Source organism: Anomalospiza imberbis, chromosome 3, assembly GCF_031753505.1.
Source record: "Anomalospiza imberbis isolate Cuckoo-Finch-1a 21T00152 chromosome 3, ASM3175350v1, whole genome shotgun sequence".
NCBI lineage: Eukaryota > Metazoa > Chordata > Aves > Passeriformes > Viduidae > Anomalospiza > Anomalospiza imberbis.
In genome coordinates this window covers 52,961,865-52,987,303 of record NC_089683.1, presented here as the reverse complement: position 1 = coordinate 52,987,303, position 25,439 = coordinate 52,961,865, and the positions used below count along the sequence as shown (strand labels likewise).

Genomic DNA, 25,439 nt, shown 5'->3' with positions numbered 1-25,439 from the left:
GTCACCCAGCTGCTCTCACTGCCAGCTGTGGCTATACCAGGGCACAGACCTTGGGGTCCCTTCCCTGTTTGGATGTGGACAGAGCACCTTCTGGTTATCCACTCCCGATGCAAACCATGCCCAGCTGTCCCATGGTGCAACCTCCAAGTAAGCTTTAGTTGGTTGTACAGCCTTGGCCCTTGATTTTGTACCTACTGACCTTTGAAACTCATGACGTGATTATGCCCTGTCTGTATCCTTGGTTTGTGCATCAACAGAAAAACAACAACATAGTAAGGACCACTTGATAAACCCTAGAAACTGATGACAAAATTGCCATTAGGGATTATCTTCCAGTGACAAACTGCTTCAGCAATGAGTGATCTATCTGCCCAAAACATCTGGTTTCTTTTCCTGGCTGAAAACAACCCCAACTGTGCAACAAACCCTACTTGCCTCACATCAGTCACTCTAAGCAAACAAAATCGCTCTCAGTCTGTAACAGAAATTAGATTGCTGAGGTATCTCTGCTAAACAGCTTACTAAAAGTAAGTTCAGCCACATTACTGCTAAGTTTTTCTTGCACCTACCATTGTCCCTATTTCCATTTAAAAGTAAAAAAAAAAAAAAAAAGCTGGCTATATGATTTGAAAACCAAACACTCACTCACCCTCCACCTCCAAGCTCCAGAGAGGTAGTGTCTCCGTTGATGAAGTAGGTGTTTTCTCCACTCCATTTAAATATCTGATGAGGGAAAAAAGCATGAACATATTTGGACTGAGGATTTTTGTAATCTCAAACTACTGGGTACCCACACTTAGCAGCTAAGAGGTGTGGTCATCTTTTACCTTTTTCTTGAAAGAGGAAAAGGTAAGGTAGAAAGTAAGGGAACAATACATATTTAAAACTATGAACAAAGCACCCTAATCCTTATTTTAAATGCTGCTTCCCTCTCTAAATCAAGTGGTACCTTCTTAAAAAGGAACAATGTGTTCAGTATGGAAAGAGTGCATAAGCTATGAGCATCAAGGGCTATTTCAGCAGCACTCTTATCTCTGTTTTGTGGTCACTGTGATCCTAAGAATGCATGAGATTATATCCTGTTCTTGATATCATTGCCTTTCCAGGTGAGTCTTTGAAAGTCCATACCTGAAGTCCTTCCACTCCTAAGTCCTCCCCTTCAAGTCACTTAAAACCCTCTCCTCACCTTTACAGACTGTCCTCTCTTCAGATAATTTCAGACACTTTTGCTTGAAGTATTGAATTGAAGCAATGAATGATTAACTGCATTTATCAACATCTGGCACTTCTTCTACACTCAAACATGCTATTTTCATAAAAATCTCATAAATGCTTCGGAAGTGGAACCCAAAAATCTTATTTCAGAAAGTGGACACCCACCCACTTACCTTGAAATGTGGACTGAAAGTGTAGAGGAATGTTTCACCAGTGCCATAGTAATGGTCACTAAACCTGAAGGGATGAGTAGCATACGCTCCAAATATCTGTTAGAATAAAATGATTACACTACTTTTGTGGAAAGTGCAGAATTCAAGAGAAAACTCCCCAGACATGTCAAAATACTTTCTAAGAACAACTAAGCTGATTTTCATGTTAGAAGAACCAACTAGTGAAGTGTGTTACATGTGCAAGTATTCCTCCACATCTTCTGCATCCTGCAAGTTAAAAGCCAGATGGCAACAATGGCAGCAGCATTGCTGACTCTAGCAGCTACTGAAAAATGAGACTTCCAGAGAGGCATTGCTTGTGACAGCTCCTTAACTGAGATACCTAAGAAAGGTATTTCCAAAGGCACTACTGCACTCACTGCAATTCTAAAGCTTTTATTAGTGCTGTAGTACTTTCCTCTGATAACTCTAGTTTAAGCAATAGAAAATATAAAAGAATACACCAATGTTTTATTTTAGTATGACATGACTTCACAGTATGACTAGCATTTCATAATGATCATTTAATAAATTGCTGCCCTTTCTGCTCCACCCCCGTGGAACCAGCGCTCCTTACCTGGTTGTCCATATCCTTGATGACAAGGAGAACTGGACTGTCAAGAGAAGCCGATTTGCGGTACAGAGTCTTCAGGCTGGTCCCGTGCTCCAGCGTGCTGTATGCCAGGCGCCACGGGTAGCCCTGCACCCGTGCGGGCAAGCGCCGGGCAAGCTGGGCAGGGAGCAGGGAATGAGGGAAATGGTTACACAAGCAACACAGGCAGTGCCCAGCCTATTCTCTTTCTCACACACAAGAGAGACAGTACCACATCTAAGAAGGAAAACTGTGGGCTTTCAGCCATACCTGCTCTATGTGCATGTTCTCCAGAAGAGCGCTGTGATGCTTTAGGATAGGCAAAGTATCATCTTCTTCTTCTTCTTCTTCATAGTAACTGCAAACGCTCTTTCGTCGTTTAGCTTCTTCTACAGTAATGATCTGTGGCAAGAGAACAAGTGTCCAACCTAAAGCACAGCTCTTACACCATCAATCCTCTGTTGAAGCCAATTCATTTAAAACTTACTCCTCAGCTATCACACTGTTTGGAGAAAAAACACCATATGGGATAATTTTATCAAGCATAGGTACCCTTAAGCAAATGGGGAAAATCTTTAGCTAGGGCTCAGTGCCACCATGGCACATAGCAAGCAACAGCAAAAGCTCTGAAATAGAGCTTATGAGAAAGAGAAGGGGAAGCAATGAGGCCTAGCTACAAAACAAACAGGAAACCTTAAACCGTCTTTTCCTTCCATGAGTGTATCACCACAGTGGTCTTATCTAGGAGCAGGAATTTCAGGATGCAGCTGCAGAGCCCACTGTGCTCTGCTATGCACCTCGATGCCAGTAAGGCTTCCAAATGGCTTTCATGTTACACAGGGATCGAGTTTTGCATAATTCCTCCACGCCTTCACGATCACTGCTGGAACTTGCAGAAGCTGTCAACAGCCTGGAGGTCCTGCACACACCTGCCCCTCAGGCGAGAAGGCAAATGTGCTAGACTGACTCCAGGTGTAGATTTAACCACACAACAAAGCACAGAAGTTTTGCATGAGGAGCTCTCACAGCCTTAATACCCTCTGTCACACCGGGCATCCCCAGTGGGATGAGAGCTACACATCTGCTGCATGCACTCAAGTCCAGTCCACGCTCTCCTGCAGATGCCTGGAACTGAGCAGGGCATGTGGGCACTGGCACTCCAGTGCAGGGTCTGGAAAAGAGGAAGGCAGGATCACAAGGCAAAATGCAGCGGCAGAACAAACGCTACTATGTATTCCTGCCCATGATACTGCAAGAGCTCTACAGCTTCATCCTGACCCTCCAGCCTCTCCTTCTGAGACTGCAGATAATCCTGTGCTGTAAAATTTTTCATATGGTCGATTTCAGGAAAGGTTTGCACTGCAAAATTAGGGTAATTAAAAATCAAAAAACTGCCCACAACAAACTGCTCAAAAAACCCAGTCTTTCTACTTGTATCATTGTTCTTTTTTCACCTTCTGACTGGTTTGCCTTCCCTCCTCATCTCTCAGAACATTATTGTGTATTTTTTAATTAACACCTTTTAGACATTAAATCAAAAGTATGCAACTCCCCTTTTGAGGACTTTCTTTCAGGAATAGTCTCCCCTCCAGGAGTGGGGGAAAAGTACCAGATAATAGCAAATCAGCCAAGAGGTATCTGTAGCAAAATACAACCAAACTCACTTAGGCAACCAGAGAAAACCTATTAACACAGTTGTAAATTGCAAATTGGCTCCAGAGACAGACAAGGCCCCCGTCTTCTCTGCATACACATTTATTCAGTCTCTGAACTGGATATGTGAATGAAGTTCAGTCAACAACTGCAGAAAGAGGCAAGATCAGGTATTTACAGACCACACAAAATCAGAAATGAATGAAAAGAATTGACCACTCCAGAAACCAGATCTACAAAGTCTTTCAAAGATTTTATAGGGCTGAGAAAGGAAGACACCTGAAGTGGAAATGCCCCCCACCTGAGTACAGAGCACGTTTGTAACTAGGACAGAAGTTCCATCACCACATCCACACTGTTAAAACGGGAAACAATTCAACATACCTCCACAAAAGGTTCCTCCTGGTTCGGTCTGGCACAGTAAATTATTCGAATATTCAAAGGCATTTGTCTCTTTTTCATCATCTAGCAGTTTATTTTCAGTACCTACCACTCTACCCCTGCTCTAGAGGCAAGAGTTCTCAGCCCCAAGAGTGACAGACAGCTACTGGCCATGGCATGCTGTGATAAAATTGCTTATATACTGCTCTACAATTAGAGTTTCTGTTTCCCCGCAAGGGAGAGTGAAACTTTCACAGTCATCATGCCCAAATTTGGACTTTATTCAATAGAGATTTCCTGGCAAACCTACTTTAAATTGGTGAAGCTAGAATATATTACAAATAAAAGAGACACGCCTTTAAAAGCAGTTTCCAGCTTTTCTTCCTTTCAATAAATATCTAAATAAAACAATGAGAGACAAGCTCCCAGTGTGGCCAGATCTCTCCTACATCTGTCTTTAGATCACTGACTCTCCTTCACTGTGGTTTTATGAAAATGGCATGCAAATAACTGAACAGTAAAATCTAGACCAATGTATGACTGCACTCAGCTCTAAGCAAAACAAGGAAGGTGGGGTTTTTTTTTTATCTTTCAGCTCACAAAGCACTAACACTGAGAAGCTACAAAGCTGTAAAAATATTAGCTCCTTGGGAATAGAGGTTGCTACATGTAAAATGACAGGTCCCACTTCCAAGCTCCATTTTTCAACAGAACATACTGTGAAGATCAAAATGCTCAAACAAACAAACAAACAAAAAAAAAAAGGGTAGTAGAATTTAAAGAAAACAAGTTTATGTTTAAGATGAATAATCAGATTACTTTTTAAATCACCATCAAGATATTTCCCACTTTGGAATTTATGTGTCTGTTCCATTTATCCCATATCCTTAGCACAGAAAGTGTTTAAGCATTGAGAAATATGGTTTTGAAAAATGTGTTTAAGCTTATTTCCCTTAGAAACTAGGCTTTGTACGCAGAAGAAGGAGATAACAAGCATAGGCATGCCAAGTGGTTAAAACAGATTGCAGAAGACCACACATGGAAGAGCCAAAGTCCAATGACAAACTTATCCCACTTACACCCAATATTCAAACAGTACTGCTGCATGCACCTGAGAAGCAAGGGTCTGGCCTATCATCACACACCAATCCATTTCAACCAGCACACAGGAGTCTGGGATGATCTTTACATACATATATACATTGTGAAGAATTTGTTAGTAGCACATAAATACAATAGGAAATACATGAGGAATTTAGCAATGCTGACCACATATGCCTGTGTAGCTTTGCAAAAGACTAATATCACATGGTCAAAATATTTACACAACTTCTGCTGGTTGCACACCAGAGCTCCCAGTTGTTTACATGCTCTTTCTAGGGAGAGAAGAAATGAAGACTGAAGGAATATGAATACATTTGTGAAAAAGATACAAGCCTTAAGCAATCCTCTATATGAAGCAGCAACTGTTATAAAGATACACCATAAAATCCTCAAAATAACAACTGCTGAGATTCTTAGCAGAGGATGCACACTTGATACCCACATGCTTCATGTAAAGGCAGAAAGCACTCACCTCCCAGCTTTTAGTAGTGGGCTCACTAAAGAAGTTGTCAATCATGTCAAGCTCCTCCTTTTCTACCACAACAAAACCTTGCTCTTTGGCATCTTTCCCATATATTTCTGGTGACCACTGAACAAAAAATGTGTACAAGTGATCCACCCTGTGAAGAGAAGAGGAGGAGACAACCATTGTTCAGTGGTCCATGAACCCAACACTGTCATGTAGCACAGACGTTTTGCCCAATGCCAAAGCAAGGACAACTACACAAACAGGGATACCCATGTACCTCCACCCTCCCATACCACACAATGCAACAACTCCCTCCACCTGGCAGCCTGAGCCACTTCAAGGCTTCTCTGCTTTCATTCTCCACAGTGTATTTTTCTCCTCCCTTTGCTATATGCAAAGCCAAAGCATCATGGTAAAGCAATATGGCTTGTCCATTCCAACACAATTCATATTAAGCAGTCAAATTGATTGATATTAGGTCATAAACACAAAAGTTAATTCTGTAAAACATTCACTTCACCCATTTAGTTTGACCTCCAGCATGAAACAAGCAAGGAGATCGCCAGTGAAGTCTACACTACAGTTTCAGATGCCCTTTAAAAGTTAAAGAGGCTAGCCACAAAACAATCTTCATTCTCTTAGCATTATGAAAACAAGCTGTTACTGACAGCTTTGCTAATGATATAGTACCAGCAGCACATGCTCTTCTATAAATGTAGTCAGCTCTCCGCCACTGTCTTTAAAAGATATTCCTTGACAACATCCATAACCCCAAAATTTCTGAAGAAGGAATTTATGTATTAAGTTAAAATGAACACATGCAATTTCAAACAGCAATACAGCAGTGGATCCACTATACAAGAAGCTGAATTGCCAACAAAAAAATCAGACCCACGGTAAAGAGGGCAGATAGAAAGATAGTAAGTGCTTATGACATTGGATCTTCCTCCAGCTTTTCACCAGACAGTTATGTCCAGCAACTCTTACATCAAAAGAAAACAGAAAAAACCTTTTAGAAATATAGACATTTCCCCCCTTCCCCCCATATTTCAAGTTACTTGGATTTATATGTACGCACAAATAATCTAAAATACCCTTTCCACACTGTTACAGTTTGTTAGGGTCACTAGTATAATTCCAGATTTTTTCAAATGAGTCTACAAAAAGACTAAAGAATTTACTTTGCTTCATCATGGAAATAATGAAAAAGGAATAAAGTAGCATTACTCACAGAGGTTTCAGAAAAAGCAGTCTTATTAGCTCTTTGCTAATTAATTTGAGCTTTAACAGAAAGAGACAACTGACTTGAGCACTGTGTATTTTACATACAGTAGTCCTACTCTGGAAAGCCAACTACTTCATTCTTACAAATCCCTAAGAAAAGACAATAAAAGTAGTGGTTTCTGCTGTCTGGGTAAGATCAGTTTGAAAGCACGTTTATGCAGAGGATGAAGGAGAGCAGCACACTTGTATATCAGAATCACAGAATGTATTTATGTTTTAAGCTACCTCTGGAAATCATCTAGGCCAGCTCCTGCTTATAGCAGAGCTAACTTCCAAGTTAGAGGAGGTTGCACATTCTTGTCCATTTGAGTTGGAAAATCTACAACAGTGATTCTGCAAGTTCTCCATGCATAGCCTGTCTCCTGGGGTTTTTTCTCTTTTATCTCATCACCATTTCCTCCGAAGCATGCAGCACGTGATCTGAGAAGGGCCTGGTGCCAACCTACGTTTTCTGTTTCTTGTCCTCTCCCCTCCATTTTTAAACCAAGTGTCTAAAAGGAAGAGGGGATTAATGACCACCCAAGTTGTTTGGCTGTACTTCCTTACTTGAGTCAGCAAGAAGCGGTGTGTCCTTCATTACTGCAAGGACACATCGCTGACATGTTGAGTTTGCTCTCAACTTCCCCAACTTCTTTTTGGCAGAGCTACTCCCCAGGCCGCCTGTCCTCCTCTACTGCTGCAGGAACTGCTCCATCCCAGTTGCACAACATTTGCATTTGCCTTTTCCAAACTTCCTGACATTTCTGTCAGCCTGTTGTGTTGAGGCCCCTCTGAAGTAGCTAGCCCTGCCCTCCAATTATGAACACTCCAAATTTTGTGTCATTCCCCAAATGACAAAGGTGTGCTCTGTCTCAATGTCACCAGTGAAGGCATTAAGCAGTATCAGTTCCCAAGAATACCATTTGTACCTCACTGCCACTCAGGCCGACTACCAACCCTTTGAGCCCAATCAATTGAGGTCCAGTCAATTTTACAAACACCTGCAACCTGCCTGTCCAGGTCATATCTTTCCAATTTGGCTACAGGGATATTATGGAAGATTGTGCTGAAAGCCTTAGTAATGTGATGGTATCAATCCCTTGCTCTCTCCTTGCTCAAGGAGCTAGCAATCTCAAACAGAAAAGTTATCTGTTCAGCAGAAAAGCAATTTGCCCTTGGCAAATACATGACAGCTGATCCTCATCACATCTTTCCCTCTGTGTGCTTGGAAATGGTGTCTATAAGGACTTGCTTCCTAGGGACTGAGGTGAAGCTGACTGCCCTGTGCTCCCACAGATACTTCCTTTATTTTTCTGACAACGGTTGCAGCATTTGTCTTTCCAATTATTAAGGAACACTCCCCCTGAACACAACCTTTCAAAAGATGACAGAAAGCAGCTTTGTAGTAACATCAACCAACTTCCTCAATATACTCAGAACATTTCCTGTCAGGCCCCATGGACTTGTATATGCTCAGTCTATTTAAGCAGTACATAACTAAATTTTCCTCTGCAATGGACAGTTCATAAATAAATCCAGACAGTCCAGATTTAAGAAGCAGCAGCATAAAATAGAAATAGGTGATTACAGAGGTGATGTCATTCTGAAAAGGGATGCTCTACTAATAAATTTCATTATGCTACAGTAGTATTTCCAAGCTACATTATGCTACAGTAGTATTTCCAAGCTACCAAATTGAAAACATGCAATCCAATTTTTAAATTGAAAAACCATTGAGGAACTTTGTTACAGACAACTAGACAGCTGCGAAAAAATTTATCCTAGAACTCAATAGATGTTTTGGTGATCACATGCTTTTGAGTGTATCATGCACTAAAAGAGAGACATCAAAAAGCAAAGTACTTGGAAAGAGACAGCTATAGAAACATGAAGTTAGTAACTCCAGAAATAAAATATTCAAAAGGTTCTAAGTCCAACGACTGCTCCTGGCCCAGAGAAAGACATTAATCCAGAAGGATCCTATGACTTTGTTATAAATGTGCTTCACTAAATGATGATTCTTCACAAATCTTGACAGCTGAGGTATTGTAAGCCCTCAGATGCTTTTATGAGCTTATAGAGACTTCTATGAGCCCTAAATATAAGACATTAAGCTATAGATACAAACAGGTTTTCATAAATTTCCTCTGTACAGTTTGATATCTTATTATCAGGAGTCCAGGAGTATTCTCCTTATAAAAGGCTCATTCAAAAGGATTCTAAATCTAGCAAAAAAAAACCGGATGCCTTCTCAGCAGCACGATCTCAGTGCAGTGTCTTTTACATCAACTTCAGTGCAAATTATACATTCATAAACCAAACATGTTTGCAGAATTTACACCGTGGAAAATTAAAGAGATTTACTTCTTGACTGAGGAACAAGTCAATGCTATTACTAACAAGCAAAGAAATTCTGCATTACTATCTGTGTCTCGGTGCAAGGCATTTTCTTGTAAAAGGTCTACAGGAAATGTGTGACCTAATTACTGAGCTACTGCTACTCCAAATTCACTAGGGTGGGAAACCTACATACCCCTTAAACATAAATCCACATAGTAAGAGCACACACAGACTTACCCTCTAATACTGTAAGCTATACCCATTGCAAAACTTCCCAGCAAAACAGTCAATCTCTGTTTGTGTCCAAAAGCATGAGTGCCCCTCTGCTCAGCTGAACCTGGCAAGAAGCTGCCCTAGACTGAGTAAACTGTATATAAGGCAACTCAAAATGCCCAGCACCCCTTCTGTGTGCTGAGGTGAGCACTGCAGTGACCAAGCAGGCAGCACAAAGCAGTGCTGCAGTCACTGATTAACTCAGCCACGCCGTGCTGGTCATGGGGCGACGTGTGCCGGGACACATGCGGCACCTGGGCAGCCACGCAGGGAGAGAGAACATCTACAGCAGGCACAAAAGGCAAATGAGACAGAAGATTTAGTGCCTTTATAAAAAATATCAGCCGAAAAGTCTTCTTTCTGTATTAATAAAGTTTCCAGAGGCTTACAACAACAACAACAAACAAACAAACAAAAAAAAAAGTAAAAATACTGTGCCCAGAAAGTAGCTGGAGCCTGCACATGGAAGAGCAGCTCTGCTAGGAGCTGTGAGTTATGGGACCAGGCTGAAATTGGAGCCATTTTCATAACTGATGACAGAAGTTATTTTAACAGCAAACACTATGATCATGGAAAAAATGTAACTAAAAGCAAATCAGAGGAAGATTTAACTTACACTAAATATAGACATGCAGACCAATTTTTTCACAATCTCACTCCAAATCTGGACAGTTTTTTTGATTTTGTTTTGTTGTTTTTTTTTTTAATTACAACAAAACAAGAAGATGCTGCACAAGCTACTGTGACTGGACTTGAGAAAGTGTTTTATTTATACTGCTTTGTGGCCAACAAGATGAGTGTGTTATTCTTGATATTTTCACACATGAATATAAATTGCATTCCAAATAGTTTTCAACTTAGTGAATTATCTCATATTTTGTCTAAAATACACGGCAAAGCTATCCCAAACAACCTACCTTTCATGGCACTCTCAAGATGCAACACTTATGTTTATATTCCACACAATACTGATTCAAGAATAACCCCAGAAGGTAGGAAGTATTGTGTTTTGCTTTGGGAAAGCATCCAAGAGCTTGGAGAAAACACCATCTTGTTCAAGAGGCAAAGACATGCCTGGCATTAATACTAAGAAAGGTGTCTCTCATTTAATTTCTGCTCCAAGTTCTACTTGATCTGTCATGCAATTCTGGGGTGTTAAAACACTAAAAAGACTAACTTACAACCAATCATTCACCACTACTTTTGATCAAGATCCAAACAGCAGCCCTGACATCAAAGATCAGGTATGTGAGCCAGCATGGCCAGGTGCTGCTACAGCAGCTCATTGTAGAAGTTACTTTTTTCCCATTATAAAAACTGAAGTACAAACCAGTTGTCAACACTTCAGTTTATATATGGATCAGGTCTGCTCACCTTTCAGAAAGTTTCTGCTCATAAAAGGACAAGCAGGAAAGCTGTTTTCTAAGTCTGTGGTTAGAAGCTTGATAGATTTACCTGTTACACACAGCAGTGATTAGAGATGATCTCAGGCAGCTCAGCAGCTTTATTCACTGCTGGCTGCACTATCCCCAAAGCACTAACTGACCTTGTGTTGTATTACAGCATCACTCCAACTCATCACTCCAACTCTTTGAAGTATTTACTCAAACTTCAACCCAGAATTTTCTGAACCCACCCTTTTGCAATCCCTGAGGAGCCAAGGACTGGGATCCACAGATAGCAAGCAAACCAAAAGCTATCCAGCTACTCTCCCAAGGACCACATTCCAGCTGGATTAAACCTCTCCCTCTCCTCCAGGAAGAGTTCCAAGACAGCAGCTTCCACACTACTACAGACAATCAAAACACTCCTTTTCAAACCACAAAAAAATATAAAAAAAATCAACACACATGATACACATGTTAAATTAAAATTATTAACTAAAATTATTTTGAAAAAATTGAATGCATTTGAAAGAGACATCTCTGAGATGGATCACAAGTTCAGATTACTCTTTCCTGGCATTTGAAATGCATTTGAAATGCATTTGAAAGAGACATCTCTGAGATGGATCACAAGTTCAGATTACTCTTTCCTGGCATCTAATTTACCAGAATCACTGATTTTGTTCATCAACAGACCAGAGAATTGCTCTAGTTGCCTTCTGTCAAAAAAAGGATCACATATTTGATTCTTCACAGCCAGTGAAAATTCTTGGGTGATTTATGAGGAAAATCACAGACCTCCACTTCTCTAGTTTGTTGGTTTGCTTTTTTCTAGAGTACTATAATACACATCTACAGGAAAACATTTGTGTTCCTCAATTTTACTGCAAAGGGACTATTATTAATAGGACAAAAGACAGAAATCCTCACACCTGTTTAGTTAGGAGTGTGTCCCTTTTCCCACATGATGCCCTTTGCTCATGTGAAATGCCTATTTTTTTTAGCACTGACACCTCAGTAGATTCCATGCCCCTCCAGCTCCCCTTTCCCTCACTTCCTAGACTACAGCTGAAACCCTGATCATCTCCCAGTTCTTTTATCATATGTTAGCTGCACATATATCCCTCTTTCCATCTTCAAATGGTACCTGAGCCCTTTTTCCTTCCCACTGAGAGCCATATCAGACCAGCAATAAACACTGCTTTATGTTGCTGGCATGGAATGAAATGAGGGCACCCCTCAGCATCGCTGCTTCACTTCACAACTTGGACCATGTAGGCAATGTAAGATTCAGCTCTAGAAAGCACTTCACATTACTTCAAAAAGTACCAGATTGATATTTTTGTGCTAACAGGAGTGCAGCTTACCTTTCCCGAGGAACAGCAAACCAGTACTCCGGTTGCTTTATCTTTTTACTGTACTGTTGAGACATGGTCATGCTCTGAGACACAAAGGACTTTCTCATGGGCTTGCCTACTTTAATGCACAGAAACATTGGAGGAGTCTTGCTCTTCTCCTCTTTTGAAGGAAGCATATCTGAACAAGACACAAGAGAAACAGTCTGCTTACAGGAAAGTACAAATACTACAGCTGATAAAACACTGTGACAAAGATTAACAATCTTGTGCAAAGGAATACTCAGAGGCACCATACACAGAATTACACCTGACTTCAACAGCACAACTGGTTTAGTAAAACCACATTCATCCTAAACTGTGGCCATTTATTCCCATTTTGTCACAGCCTGTATTCCCCTCAGCCATACATCTGTGTACAGAACAGCCCTGTAAAGAAATAGGTAAGATGACGAGGCTGGGTGCTGCCTGCAACACAAAGCAGGCAAATAAAGGGAACATGTTAGGGTTCAGAAAATCCATTCAGGCTGAAGGGTAATCCTGCATGCACACATACACGCACGCACACAAAAAGCTCAGTTTCCCAACTCTGTCAGTCACACAGCCATACAAGCACCTTTTATCTGCTCAAGACAAGGCCAAGCCTAAAAGCAGTTTAGACTCCTTAAACTGGTAGTGTGACAAAAAAACTTGCTTATTAAACTATAGCTTCAGTCACACTGAAGTTGCCTTCTTTGTTTTAGCAGCACACGTACAGCCAAATACCACCAGCAGAAACCCTTATAAAAAAAAAAAGGAAAAATCATTTTAAGAACAACTGCTCTTAAAATAGAGACTTCCACTTTAATCATCCCCACCACCTGATTTGACTCAAGGGTATGTCCACTGGTTCATTAAATTACCCAGAGAGAGGAGCATCAATGCTCCAGGACAGACTACTGCTTAGAGGCACTGGGCTGCTGTAAAAATGGCAATATGTGTGCACACGCTCTGAACAGAGATTTCATTCTGGTATGTGCTTTGCTGGAACAGCCTTAATTATTTCTATCATTATGCAATCAGGAGAAAACTGATCACTCAGTAGGACTATACATGTATTCCTATTTATCACTTCTTTAATGGTTTCCATAGTATGAGAGACACCAGACACATGCAAATATTGTCAAGAATATTTTGGTGCCCCCCTTCACAGCAATGCTCTACTTCCTTGGATACTATCAGAAACAAAATTGACAGACTTCAATGAGGCAACAGTGGTTACCAATAGAGAGTGACAATTTCTTGGCCATGAAGTGTCCCTGCCAGTACTGAAATTTGATGACATTTCACTATCCTTCTTAGAGTCAGCAAACAGAAGTAAAGATTATATAAGCAGCAATCACTGAATGTGGAAAGAGCACACAAGCTATTTATCAAACTATAAGCTTAGAGAATTGAAGATAGCAGGTAATATAAAATTGAAATACACAAGGACTAAAAAAGAGACCATGGATTACAGAAAGAAGAAATTTAGAGAAGGCTGTCAGTTCAAAGGTTACCGTCATAACGCTGTCCAAGTCTCAGAGGAAACAAGGATAACCAGAGACCTACCTTCAATTGGCACTTGAATTTTCTGCAGCAGCCACAGTCTGATTTCTGATTGATTGTCTAACTTTGTTTCTTGACAGGTCTTGTCTACAGTTGGTACTAATGAAGAGTCCACAGACTCTTTCAGATCCTTTTCCTCTGCTGCTGCTGAGCTGATTTCTAATGAAGGTGCTTTCCTTTCAACACAGCAGGAATCAAGCTCCATACTTTTAACTGTATGGACTTCATTAGCTTGGGACTTTGAACAGCTAAGTGTAAGGTCTATGCCAATTGCTTTATTGTTTTCACCTTTCTGGATTTCAGCCTTGTGTAAATCTTCAGATGACTGAGACCCATTTCCATCTTTATTGAGGTAAAATTCAATAAGTTTATCTTTCTCTAGCTCTTTCTTAGTGTCCAATTCAGTCTCCACCTTACCTGTCGGAGTACTGACACATTTGTTTACTTCTGGAATAACATCTTGCTTTTCACACAGCTCTAAGTCTAAGTCAGCTTTAGGTTCAACACTGTCCTTTTTTTCCAAGGAATCAACTGTCAAGTGCTCCTGGACTTCTGTAGAAGGTTTGGTTACCTGCTGCTTAGTTCTCCCCAAGTCCCTGGGGTCAGCCAGCAAGCCTTCCATTACCGAGATTTTCCTGTCCAACCCTCTATCCATACGAGATGATGCCTTTTCAAGCTCAGAGAATTCATCCTCTCCTTCTCCTAGAAAGGATATTTCTTTGGTTTTGGTATCTGAAGCATTTTTTCCCCTGGAAGGGTCCTTGGTACATGCATCTGCATCAAACTTTTCCAAATGTTCAGTGGCAGTGATGTTGTTGGGAAACTCCAGAGACTTTGATTTGATTGAGCCCATACTCTCTGATGACTGAAGAACTTCAAAATCAGCAGACTTTTCCTTATCTGAAGGCTTTATCTGTTTGGCACCCAGAGCAACAGATGCATCCCCATTCTGCTGCCTCTTTTCCTTGCTAAGGGATTTGAATTTGCTGAAAGGATTGATATCTTTCTCAGAGGACAGGTCTTCCCATTCTCCTGGCCTGTACAGAGGACAAAGATCCTTTGGTATGTCACTGTCAGGGGAAATGATGGATGTACGTACGATGTTAAAAGCAAAATGGAAACAGAAAAAAATGAAAATAAAAACTAAGCATCAACTTAACTTAAACCATGAAACTCATAGAAAAATAATTTTCTCCAAAGTAAACATACAGTACTGGCAATAAGTGACTTTAAAGACAATGGAGGAAAATGCTGAAAGTATAATATCAAAATAAAATGAGTAAACCACTTGGCAGAATATGCCACATGGGTGAAGAAATGTAACATGTAGCAAGAATGTGCAAGTCATCAGAAGTTCCATAACAAAAAAACACAGGACATGTATTTAGCTTCTGGAATTTAATTCAAATCATATTAATATTGTAATTTCCCATATCTGACAATGAGTCAACATCTACAACCATCCATGCTTCCCTAGTCAGTTCAAATGTATTTTTGAGAAAAAAAAAAATCAGAGATAAACTGTATCCTGTTTCAACACGTTTACTGCGGAACAGTAACAGGCAACACAGTAAGTAGCCTTCTTCTTCTATTTGTCTCCATTATTCAAACATACTGTTTGAATGCAGGCTTCCCCAGATATGTCTTTTAAAGCAGAACAATCATAAAACATTTCAAAATGAAAAATTCTGAATAAACATATCAGCATAAAATTTGAGCTCTTTGTTACTGCTAGAACTCTGAGGAGAATTAGAAAACAAGATCTTCATCACCTAAAAATTTCTAAGAAGTTATTAAATACTCCAGAAACTAGTGTTGCAAGTATCTGGAAAGTTTTTCTTGAAATGAGAGATTCAATGAATTTCACTGTTCAAACAGGTATTGCCTGTAAGAACAAAATCCTCTTAGAACAAATAGATAAGGAGTGCCTGGTCTGTGCATAAACGAAAGCAGCCCACCCCAGAAAGTCTATAATGTATTATAGATTATAACTATCAATGCATTTCTGGTTCTGAGATAGAAGTATTCCACAGTCTGGTGTTTCTGTAAGTCCTGAAGATGGCAGCTATGTTGGTGTTACCTTCAAAAGTTTCAAATACTCCTCTGAGAACAGTCCTGGTAACACAATAATGGTCAAAATCGAAACCTCTTCACATTCACTCAAAGAGCCCTAGAGACAGGTCAGTGCAAGAGCCCTACTACCATGGCATATTACAAACACTTTTATTAATTACTGTTTCTACTCCTTTGCACTTGGGTTCTCACATTTGTGACCCATTTGCGTTTAATGCCATTTCAGTGTTCTAAAGAGGAAGTTGTTGCTCTGAAGAACAACACATGTGAATCATTAATTTGCTGGCACTTTACTCTGTTGCATTAAAACTCTTCCCCTCCATTGCCCCATTCCCCACCCCTTTTCCATGACCCTTACTGAAAATCTGCAAACGTAAGTTCAGGGAAGAACACTCCTTACGATGGCAATGCATCTTTAATCTTCATGTGAGAGATGTCATTGTAGAGAGCTATAGAGACAACCTCCTCCATGGGGCAGATGAGCCCATATTCTTCGCAGCCATTCTCAATTACCAGAGGATCAGACTTATGTGGGTCAAACATGATATTGTTTGGAGTTACTATCATGACTCCTCCAACAACGCCCTAAAACAAGAGAAGAAAGAGTCAGCACATCACATGTAATGCAGTTATCATTGGGTGTTGGACTTTAGGCTACTATCCTCAAAAGAAAAACCACTTTCCTGCCTGTGTCATACAGTGTTTGCTAGCAAAATACTTTACTTTTCAATTGCATCAAGACATTATAAAGAGAGAAAAAAAAATTCTTAGTAGCATCCATGTTCCTGGCTGATAAGGAAGAACATGTGAACTATTCGACTTTCAGTGCTGCTACAAGCTAAAAATGTGATTGCTAATCTCAGACAAAACAGATTAGTGGATTTATTTTCTTAAAAAACTACATAGCATTTAATTATTGATGCAGCTACTTTCATTTGATCCATGAATTTACATACAACCAACACACTTGCATGCAGTTTTACTCATGGAAACATCGAGGTTACTATGCCAAGCTAACATCAGAGGTCCCTTGATCTACTTTCCCAGAGGTACATGCAAAAAGCTTCTCCATACAGGGATCTGAGACAGCTTCTTCCCAACCTAGAAACAGCTTCCTATGATTGGTCCAAGCGTATTCTGCACAGCTGCAGAGGACTCATTTAATTCTTCAAAATGTGCTCTAGCAGTGGATTTGATAAAAGGCTGCTGCATCAGCCACTATTGAGCACCAATCCATGGCAAATGACCATTTTTCCAAGGTTTAAAAAGATTTCCAGTGTCTCGCTTCTGCACCCTCTCCTCCAGATGAACTACAAAATTCACCAGACTAACTCAGAATCTGTGTGTAAATCATGACATCTGACAAATAAGAGACAGAGATCAACTGGAATGGCCCACACTGCAGGTACTATTAATTATACGAAGTCATCTGCAACAAAAGCCAAGGAAGGCTCATAAATATGCAGGTAAAAGACCACAAGCTTGGTCTGTAAGGCTTTTTTTAAAAGCAGTTAAGCTAGCAAGCTGATGGCTTGGCACTGGCAAATGAGCACAGGAATGCCCGCTCCTTTATAAAGCAAAGTCTGTTTGTATTTCCCATTTCCTTCTCCTGTATGACTCGGTCCTCAAGCTTGGTTTGTGTTTGGATGACAGAATGAAAACAAGTGCAGAGGCTTCTCTCAGAAGCCAGAATACAATACATCAGTAGGACGTATTTCCCACCCAGCCACTGCAGGAAGCCAGGCAACAAGGGATTTCAGCTACACTGGCAAAGAAGCCTTTTCATTTTTGATTGCTCTGATTGAAAATTACTTTTTTCTATCCTTCAGCCATAAAATTGGCAATCTCTATCTTCTGCACCTAACAAGCATCGCATAGCAAATGACAGTACTGCCCTAATTGACATGCCAGACATCAAGTAGACCTCTCTTACGTTCTACAAAATACAGACTGTAAAACTGCAGAGTTGTTAAATACTGTCTACATCCACTCAATGCAAAAAGAAGCCAGAAACTGTAGGTGTAAATGCATCCATCTTACAAAAGTCAGGACTAAGGGGAGAAAAAATGTTGCAACTACAATGATTAGCATCTCCAGTATTATAAATTCCAGAGAACTTGAAAACCCGAACATGCAGACAGCTGAAACCAGAGTCAACAAGGACAGATATGTCAAAGTAGGCAGTCCAGGAAGACAGTGTCTTGCAACCTTGAGAAAAGGGCTAAGATACTACCCAAGCTCTGTACTTCTAAAACAGTTGCTGTAATTTAGGATTGCAGTCCTGGCCTATGTTACAAGAGACAGAAAGAAAAATGGTATAATGCAATATTTATCCTTTTATTAGGCTTGCACAACATTCATTAGCAAGTGCAGAAGCAACATAAACATATTTGGAAACACTGCTCTGGAAACAGTTAAAATTTATCTTCATGTCATAAATGAAATAGATTGTCATGTACTCATTTTATAAAGCTGTTGCTCAATTTGATGGAACTGGACAACTAATCCTGACATGTCATAATTCTGAAATGCAGTTCTCTCTGTCTCTCTAGCAACACACAAGCAAAAGAACAAATTATACAGCATATTATCAGTAGTAACAAACACAACAGTAATAGATAAAGCCAACATAACTTTTACATTCTTTAAAAATATGAAATTTGACTCCCCCAGCATTCATTTCTCACTTATCCAAACAGAATCTCAAACAATGCCCAAAAATGCCCAAAAATCAGGTTCCACCTACCTTACCATCTGTGAAGTAACGACAGTTCATTTTTAAAAATTTGACAACCACAGGCTCATCCTCTTCTGAAGTAGAGGACAGGACTCTCTCCACTGGTTTGAAAGCCTTTCTTGCCAAATCAGCATCCTTAGAAAAGAAAAAGTTCAGTGCAGAGCAACAGGACCAGAATCATATACTTCCAGATTTTTGAAAACTACAAGGCCAGGGGTTCAAACAATTATTTTCCATTTGCATAAGGAAGAAAAGCAATGGTCATGTATGTAGGTATATATTTACACTCCTCACAGTATCCTCTATTGAAAGAAAAAAAAAAAAAAAAAAAAAAAAAAAAAAAAAAAAAAAAACCATCCTTGTAACCTTACAAGAAACTCCATACAAATAAAAGGCAAGAAATTAAAAAAGCATCAAGGCAGGTCAACTCACTAAAATCCAATTACACACTCTCATTAGGGAGAGGGCCTGCCTTGACACATCATCTACACTGAAGACCTCTGCTCACAGAGCACTGGTGTGACTCCCCATGCAGATGGCATAGGGCTAAGATTAAACAAAATTATTCACTCCAAGCTCCTCTCCACTTTTGATTAGTGATGTATCTGAAATGACTAAATACTTTAATCTCACCAGATGTTAAAGATGTTAAAGGCAGCTAAACTGCCTAAAGGTACTACCTAAAAATCATTATCGCCAATCACCCTTCTAAAGAAAATCAAAGATCAACTATGCCAAGGCCTTTTACAAAGATTAAATCCAGCAGTCTTGTCTCAAGACAAGTCTATATATGGGTACCACCACAATTTAACTAGAAAGAAACTGACTGCTCGGACTAAACTAACAGCCTCCCTGTTCAAGGATGCCAGTGCAGGATCAAGGCTCTAGACTACAGAGCAGCACAAAAATCTCCAGTAAGAAACACTAAATTTTTCATATTTAGCTTTCTATTCTTTAATGATTATGCACTACATTATTTTTAGTACTTTTGATGGACTTAGGGCCCAACTGAACTTGTAATGGGTTTCCACACTCAGAATTCCCTTAATTTGGAGTATTTTTAAGACTATGGTAAATTTTGTAGTACAGCAAGCTAATTTAATGCAAGACACTACACACAAGGCCTGTAAACTCAAAAAACCCCTATTTACACAGCCTTGATTCTCAGCTTCAGAATCAGAAAATATTTTGAGAGTTTAAGACCAGTGAACCATGTTTGACTTACAGGGAGTTTATCATATTCAGCATCTGATGATGAGGGAGAAACAGGAGCACCAGGACTAGAAGACAGCCTCCCAGCACTTGTATCTGGCACAAAAAGAATCTAAATACAAACAGGTATTTCAAAACATTGAGGCAGGAGCTTTAAAAGGTTCTAATACAACTATGCTGCATTAGAAACACAACACAATACTGATCATTCATAGTTACAACGTACACCTTAAAAACATTCAGAAAAATGAAACTTATTTCCTTATTCCAGCTTTTGTCTGCTGGGTATTCTTAGGCAAGTCACACCATCTCTCTGTGCCTCAGTTTCCCTATCTGCAAATCAAGACACTTTGACCTCCTCATGGCCATGAAGCAGAAGTAGAGATCTGCTCTTTATGAAGCAAGCGTTAATCTCCACACTTGCATTTTAAGTCTTGGAAATTTTAGGAATTAGGACTCTCCTAAAAAGTCTCTCCATTTATTTCTCATCTTGCAGGAGACTGACTCATACCCAACATAATGGCACAAAGGCATTTCAATTTCTGTCTCTCTCTAATTCTTTAATCCATTACAGATTCCATTTATCCAGACTTCCCAATAATCCAACTCCCTTGGAACACCTGTATTATCTTCTTGAGCTTCAGAGTCATCTTTAAGCTTTAGTGACAGTACATAAATAACAAGTCAGATACGGCAATTACAAAGCTTTCCATCACACCAATTCCAAGTAATAATCTACTGAGTTTCACTTTGAGGGAGGGCTTTAAATTACTGTCCACTATCCTTGTATCCAAGTACCTAAAAGATACATGTAAGTAGTAAAAAAACTTCTAAATACCTACCAAATAATTATGTTTCAGGTATTTTAAAAAAGCCCAGATAAATAAAAGACTTACCTGCCCTGGCACAATTGTCTGTGTGAAAAGCTTATTGAGCTCCACAAGCTTGTTTGGGGTGACGTTGAACTTTAATGCTATGCTGTTTATGGTGTCCTGATTTCCAGCCTGAAGAAAGAGTTGATGACTAAGGAAGCATACTGAACAGAGCACCACACATGAACTAAACCCATTTAACAGAATGTTTGCAGGGATAGACTTGATAGACATCTATTTAATAGCTTAGGTGATAAACCAGTATCAAAAAAAAGGACAGAAATATTCTTTCACAATATACAGTCGAAAAAATGTAGAGGTGTTACAGATGTCCCTCTCCTTTTCTCTTAAAACTTTAAAGCAGCACATCTGTATTTACAACTGGTTTGGCAAGGGGGGGAAGGTCATACACTGCAAAGTTCACTACACCTCCAGCAGCCACAGCATGTCAGGCATTTGTGCAGTTCCCAGCTGGGACACCACCTTCCACAGAAGCTCTGTATGGTAGAGTGGAATGCACTTAGGGACCTGAGGGCTGACACGGACAGAGCAGAGCTAGCACACTGCTGCTCTGCTTCAGCTTAGAAAAACAGATCTCATCAAGCACAGTCAACTCATTGTGCTTGAAGACTTAAGCAACACTGCAGAATAGGAATATTTTTCAAAATAACAAAACTACTGCTCTATTAGAGAGCCATAATGCAGAAGTAAAAATGGAACTGGCAGCTGCAAGAGGCAGAAATCCTGAGTTGAACAGAGATTCAGGATGTGACCTTAGCTCCCCCCATACAGTGGTATTAGAATGGTATCAATGGGGGCAATCCCTATGAGATAAATGCAAACTTATAAAGAATTAGTGCTTACAGTTTTGTGCCGCTGCCCCCCTCTCAACAACTCCACTTTCAAGAGGCAAGCATGAACACACCACACACCAGCACTTACTGTATATTCTATGGTACCATGAGGCTTCTGAGAAACCATCTTCTTCTCTTTCTTTTCATTGCTTTTGTTTTGATTGTCATCTAAAGAGAAAAAAAATTCAAGTAATTGACTGCCAAGATGTTTACCTTTCAGCATGTTTTGAAGGAGATCTACAGCATGTGCAAATTGCAGCTGTGAAGAAGAAAGAGGACACATTAAAATGCCTATTAAGCCTTAAGATTAAATTGTAAGGGAAGAAAACTTCATCAAGTACAGCAGGTTTAGTAATGGTTCAGGAAGTCTGCAGGAGTAATGTATATATTATCATATATAATAATACACATAGCAATACACAACTGTTCCCATAGTTTTTTTCAGTGATTCCTACACAGTTCAGCTGCTAGATACAAGTACTTTGGACTGTCAGGTGAATATGCACGTATCTACTGCCTTGGTACAACCACAACAAATACTGGTTAGTCACCACTCCACCACAAGTACCTTATATTTAAACACTACTTCAATTTCTGAAGGTAAAAGTGTGCCAAGGGTCCTGCAAATCATGCATGTATAGTCAAGCAGAGAAAGCAGAAAGTTTGTGCAGAAGACATTTTCTATCAGCTACAATACACAGAACTCACTGCAGCTGCAGAAACCCTTGCAGGACCCAAAAAGCACTCGTGACCTGTCAGCACCAGAGCTCTCTACCAGAGCAGGGTAGAGAATTCCAATTCTTACGACAGCAGTGGGTGAGCAAAGCCAAGGCTCAGGGAGGATGGAGCTGCCCAGCCAGCCCCAGCCCCACCAGGCTCCCCTCCAAACCCAGAGCCCAGACCCACATACCTGGGCGGGGAGAGGGCAGCATGCAGCCCCAGCTCCAGGAGTGGGGATGGGGTGCCAGGAGGCAATTCATGGCTCTCCCTGCCTGACTGCCTCCAAGCCCCTAGAAAGGTCCCACTGCTTCCAGCAGGATGCTGCAGCCTGGATGAAGTGGGGAGAGGCAAGAAGACAAGGCAAGGCTGAGCCCAGCAAAACCAGCAGCCAGGAGCAGGGACACGTTGTCCAGGGAGGACTCCTCCTGGTCCAAGCCAGCAGCTCTGGAAGATCAGGGAGGAAAGGAGTGGAAATGGCAGCGCAGGGCTTCTGACTTGCATTCAGGCTTTGCTGCAACCTTTGCTATTTCCAGAGAGCAAGAGGCAGATAGTAAAAGAAGGGCGAGGACTTGCCTGCCACACTGTAATGTACACAAGGAACAAGGAGGGGCTGGCCCAGTGTGCTGCACCTGAGCCTTCTGATGGCCCATGTCCACAGCAAGATGAATGCTGTGGGGCTGCGTCAGTCAGAAGAGACTCCTGGACATGCATCCAGATGTTACTGCTGGCAAAGCCCACCCACCACCTGCCAGGGATGCAGTCATGAGAAGTGCACTGGTTAGGGACACTACAGATAAGGCAACAGAGGCAGAAAGCCTGTAGAAACCAAACACAGTTTAACTACATGCACATAGTGTACGTGGCATGAAGGACAGCGGGAGGAACAGGAAGATAGGATGATGCTGGCGTTTCCCTGACAGCATTTTGAAACACAGCATCACTCAAGGATTTCAGACACTTCATCTGTAAGACTGGACACCCACATTGAAACATTTTTAACTAGCTTCCTACTGTGTTTTTCTGACCATTTGTATATTCACCATTGTCACGCCACCTTCTGCTGATCAAAGTGAAAGCAGTGTGTGATAAAACAGGTAATGGCAGCATCAGCAGGGCATAGTATCAAACCATCAGAAACACAATGACAACATGACAAACAAAAAATCTGACAAATACTGGATGCTTTCTTTATCCATTGCCTACATAAAACTGCCAATATGGCACAATCCTGCCTGAAGAAACCCTACCCACTACTGAGTTCACACGGTTTTGTGCTACCAGGAGATACCACTTCAACTAGTCCAGGATAACTATAATTACAACTACATATCACACATGTAGGCAAACTACCTGAACTTTTTTTGACCTTTCCCTGGAGAAAGACCAGAAAGGTAGACCTTTCAGCTAGACTTGGTCTAGCTGAAAAAAGTAGACAAGTTTTCAGATATTTTACCCTTACTTATCTCTGAAACAGTGCGCAAGGTAGGAAACAGTTAAGAGCAATAATCTCACACTAACTAGACATGCACCAGGTAAGACCTTAGAGTGGTGGGAATAAAAATAAAGTAGGCCAGAGAGATGTAGAGAGAGAAAAGAGATTTTCCTCCTGCAAAATGGGAAAAAGTTTAAGTCTGCAAGTAGATGGGAGAAATAACGCTATGCAATAAAAGCAGTTTCTCTGAAGAGCTTGTAATATTTGCTATTAGCTGAACATTTTTTGTTCCAAAGCTTTGTGTTTAAAAGTAGAGAGTTGACCACAATAGCAACCACTATGCCACTGTGGCACAAAAAGACCACAAAACAGCAATACAGACAACTTTCTCCCCTGCAGCTTCCTACCTGGGAGGTAGGACACCTCTGTCTCCCCCTGTGAAATATCAGTACTTTCCAAGAGGTCCTCCTAATTGCATTGCCTGCTAACTTTGGAGATTAAGAAATACTATCCAGGAAAATGCTATAACATGTAAAACATTTTCATAACCTATATATACTGTATTCCCAGGAGACATATAATATGCTCTAGTTCTTGGTTGACAGGACTGTGAACCTGTTTGTTTAGTAGGGTCCTGAACATAAGTGTGGTACAACAGAGAAGAGTGAACTAAGTATGCACACATAGTTGAAAACCTCTAAATGCAAGACAAGAAAAAGAGAAGTTTCACAGACAAGCTCAGTTTAGATTAAACAAAATACCATGTTTTTTGTCAATAAATGTTAATAAATCCTAAATAAGTAGAATGATTAGACAATTTTCTTTCACACCCATGTGCAAGAATACGTGTTGCCTAGTCTGTTTAGCTGCAGGCTAAAAGAAGCAGTCACAGTCTGTGACTTTGTCTCCTGAAAACAAAATCTGACAATTTGTGTTTGGATACTTTTTTCTTCTACTTCCTATGCCCCTTTTTTTTTTTTCTATCCCAGCAAAAAAGGGTTGAGAACACTGTCCATACATTATGTCTAACTACTAGACAGGTTTGGGCAATTCAAAACAACATCCTAATTATTTGAATAGTGTGAATTCTTAACTAGTCTATGTTTTTAATCATGCATAGAAAGACTTAAAATCATGAATTAAAAATTCAGACCTCCAGAAGAAAAAATTGCAATGAATCCATTAAACCTGACAGGAACTGCTAAGCCCACACACCACTCGTGTGGTGAGGCCAAGGTCACAAACCATGCTCTACATGAATGGTTTACAGCAGAGGGACTGGCAAGCCTGGCAAAGTAACACACCACAATATACTGTCTCTCCAGTTCCCCTTATCTGTTCCCATTTCTCCTCCAGGAAGCCAAACGTTTTCTGACATGATCTGAAGGCAGGAAGCTCTTGTATAGCCACAAAGGCACCCAGAGCACACACAGGCATGATGGAAGCCTCAGGAAACACGTTTCTTTCAGTCAAAACTAGATGAAGAGCTCCACAGGCTTTAAACAACTGCCTTTGGCTACTTTTTGAACTTGAACATTTGCTTAGTGGTGAAATGACTCACGGTTCTGCCTCACAAATTTTCCTGCACTGCATGTACACTGGAGATGGGATTGCAATTCCATGAGAAGTGACTAGGTGTTAATGCAAATTTGATCACACCGCATTTTTAGGCAAAAGGCAGAGTGGGTGGACTGAACCTCTCTGTGGTTT

The 25,439-nt window shown here is 40.4% G+C and overlaps 1 protein-coding gene across 7 annotated transcripts in view; it reads right to left on the bottom strand.

Moving 5' to 3' along the window:
- The window catches only part of NCOA7 (nuclear receptor coactivator 7), an 83,532-nt gene that overhangs the window by 2,563 nt on the left and 55,530 nt on the right, over nt 1-25,439 (bottom strand). For 3 of the 7 annotated variants that reach the window (XM_068184386.1, XM_068184384.1, XM_068184385.1), the window contains 12 exons: nt 21,666-21,745; nt 20,748-20,855; nt 19,865-19,963; nt 18,649-18,774; nt 16,303-16,487; nt 13,833-14,899; nt 12,255-12,423; nt 5,630-5,777; nt 2,290-2,421; nt 2,005-2,157; nt 1,389-1,484; nt 650-723 (listed from right to left, as the gene is read on the bottom strand). In XM_068184386.1, coding sequence (XP_068040487.1) covers nt 650-723; nt 1,389-1,484; nt 2,005-2,157; nt 2,290-2,421; nt 5,630-5,777; nt 12,255-12,423; nt 13,833-14,899; nt 16,303-16,487; nt 18,649-18,774; nt 19,865-19,963; nt 20,748-20,855; nt 21,666-21,745 — 2,437 coding nt within the window. Of the gene's footprint in view, nt 1-649; nt 724-1,388; nt 1,485-2,004; nt 2,158-2,289; nt 2,422-4,056; nt 5,502-5,534; nt 5,778-12,254; nt 12,424-13,832; nt 14,900-16,302; nt 16,488-18,648; nt 18,775-19,864; nt 19,964-20,747; nt 20,856-21,665; nt 21,746-25,439 lie in introns of those variants that run through there. The other 4 variants (XM_068184388.1, XM_068184387.1, XM_068184389.1 and 1 more) reach the window with 4 other exon arrangements.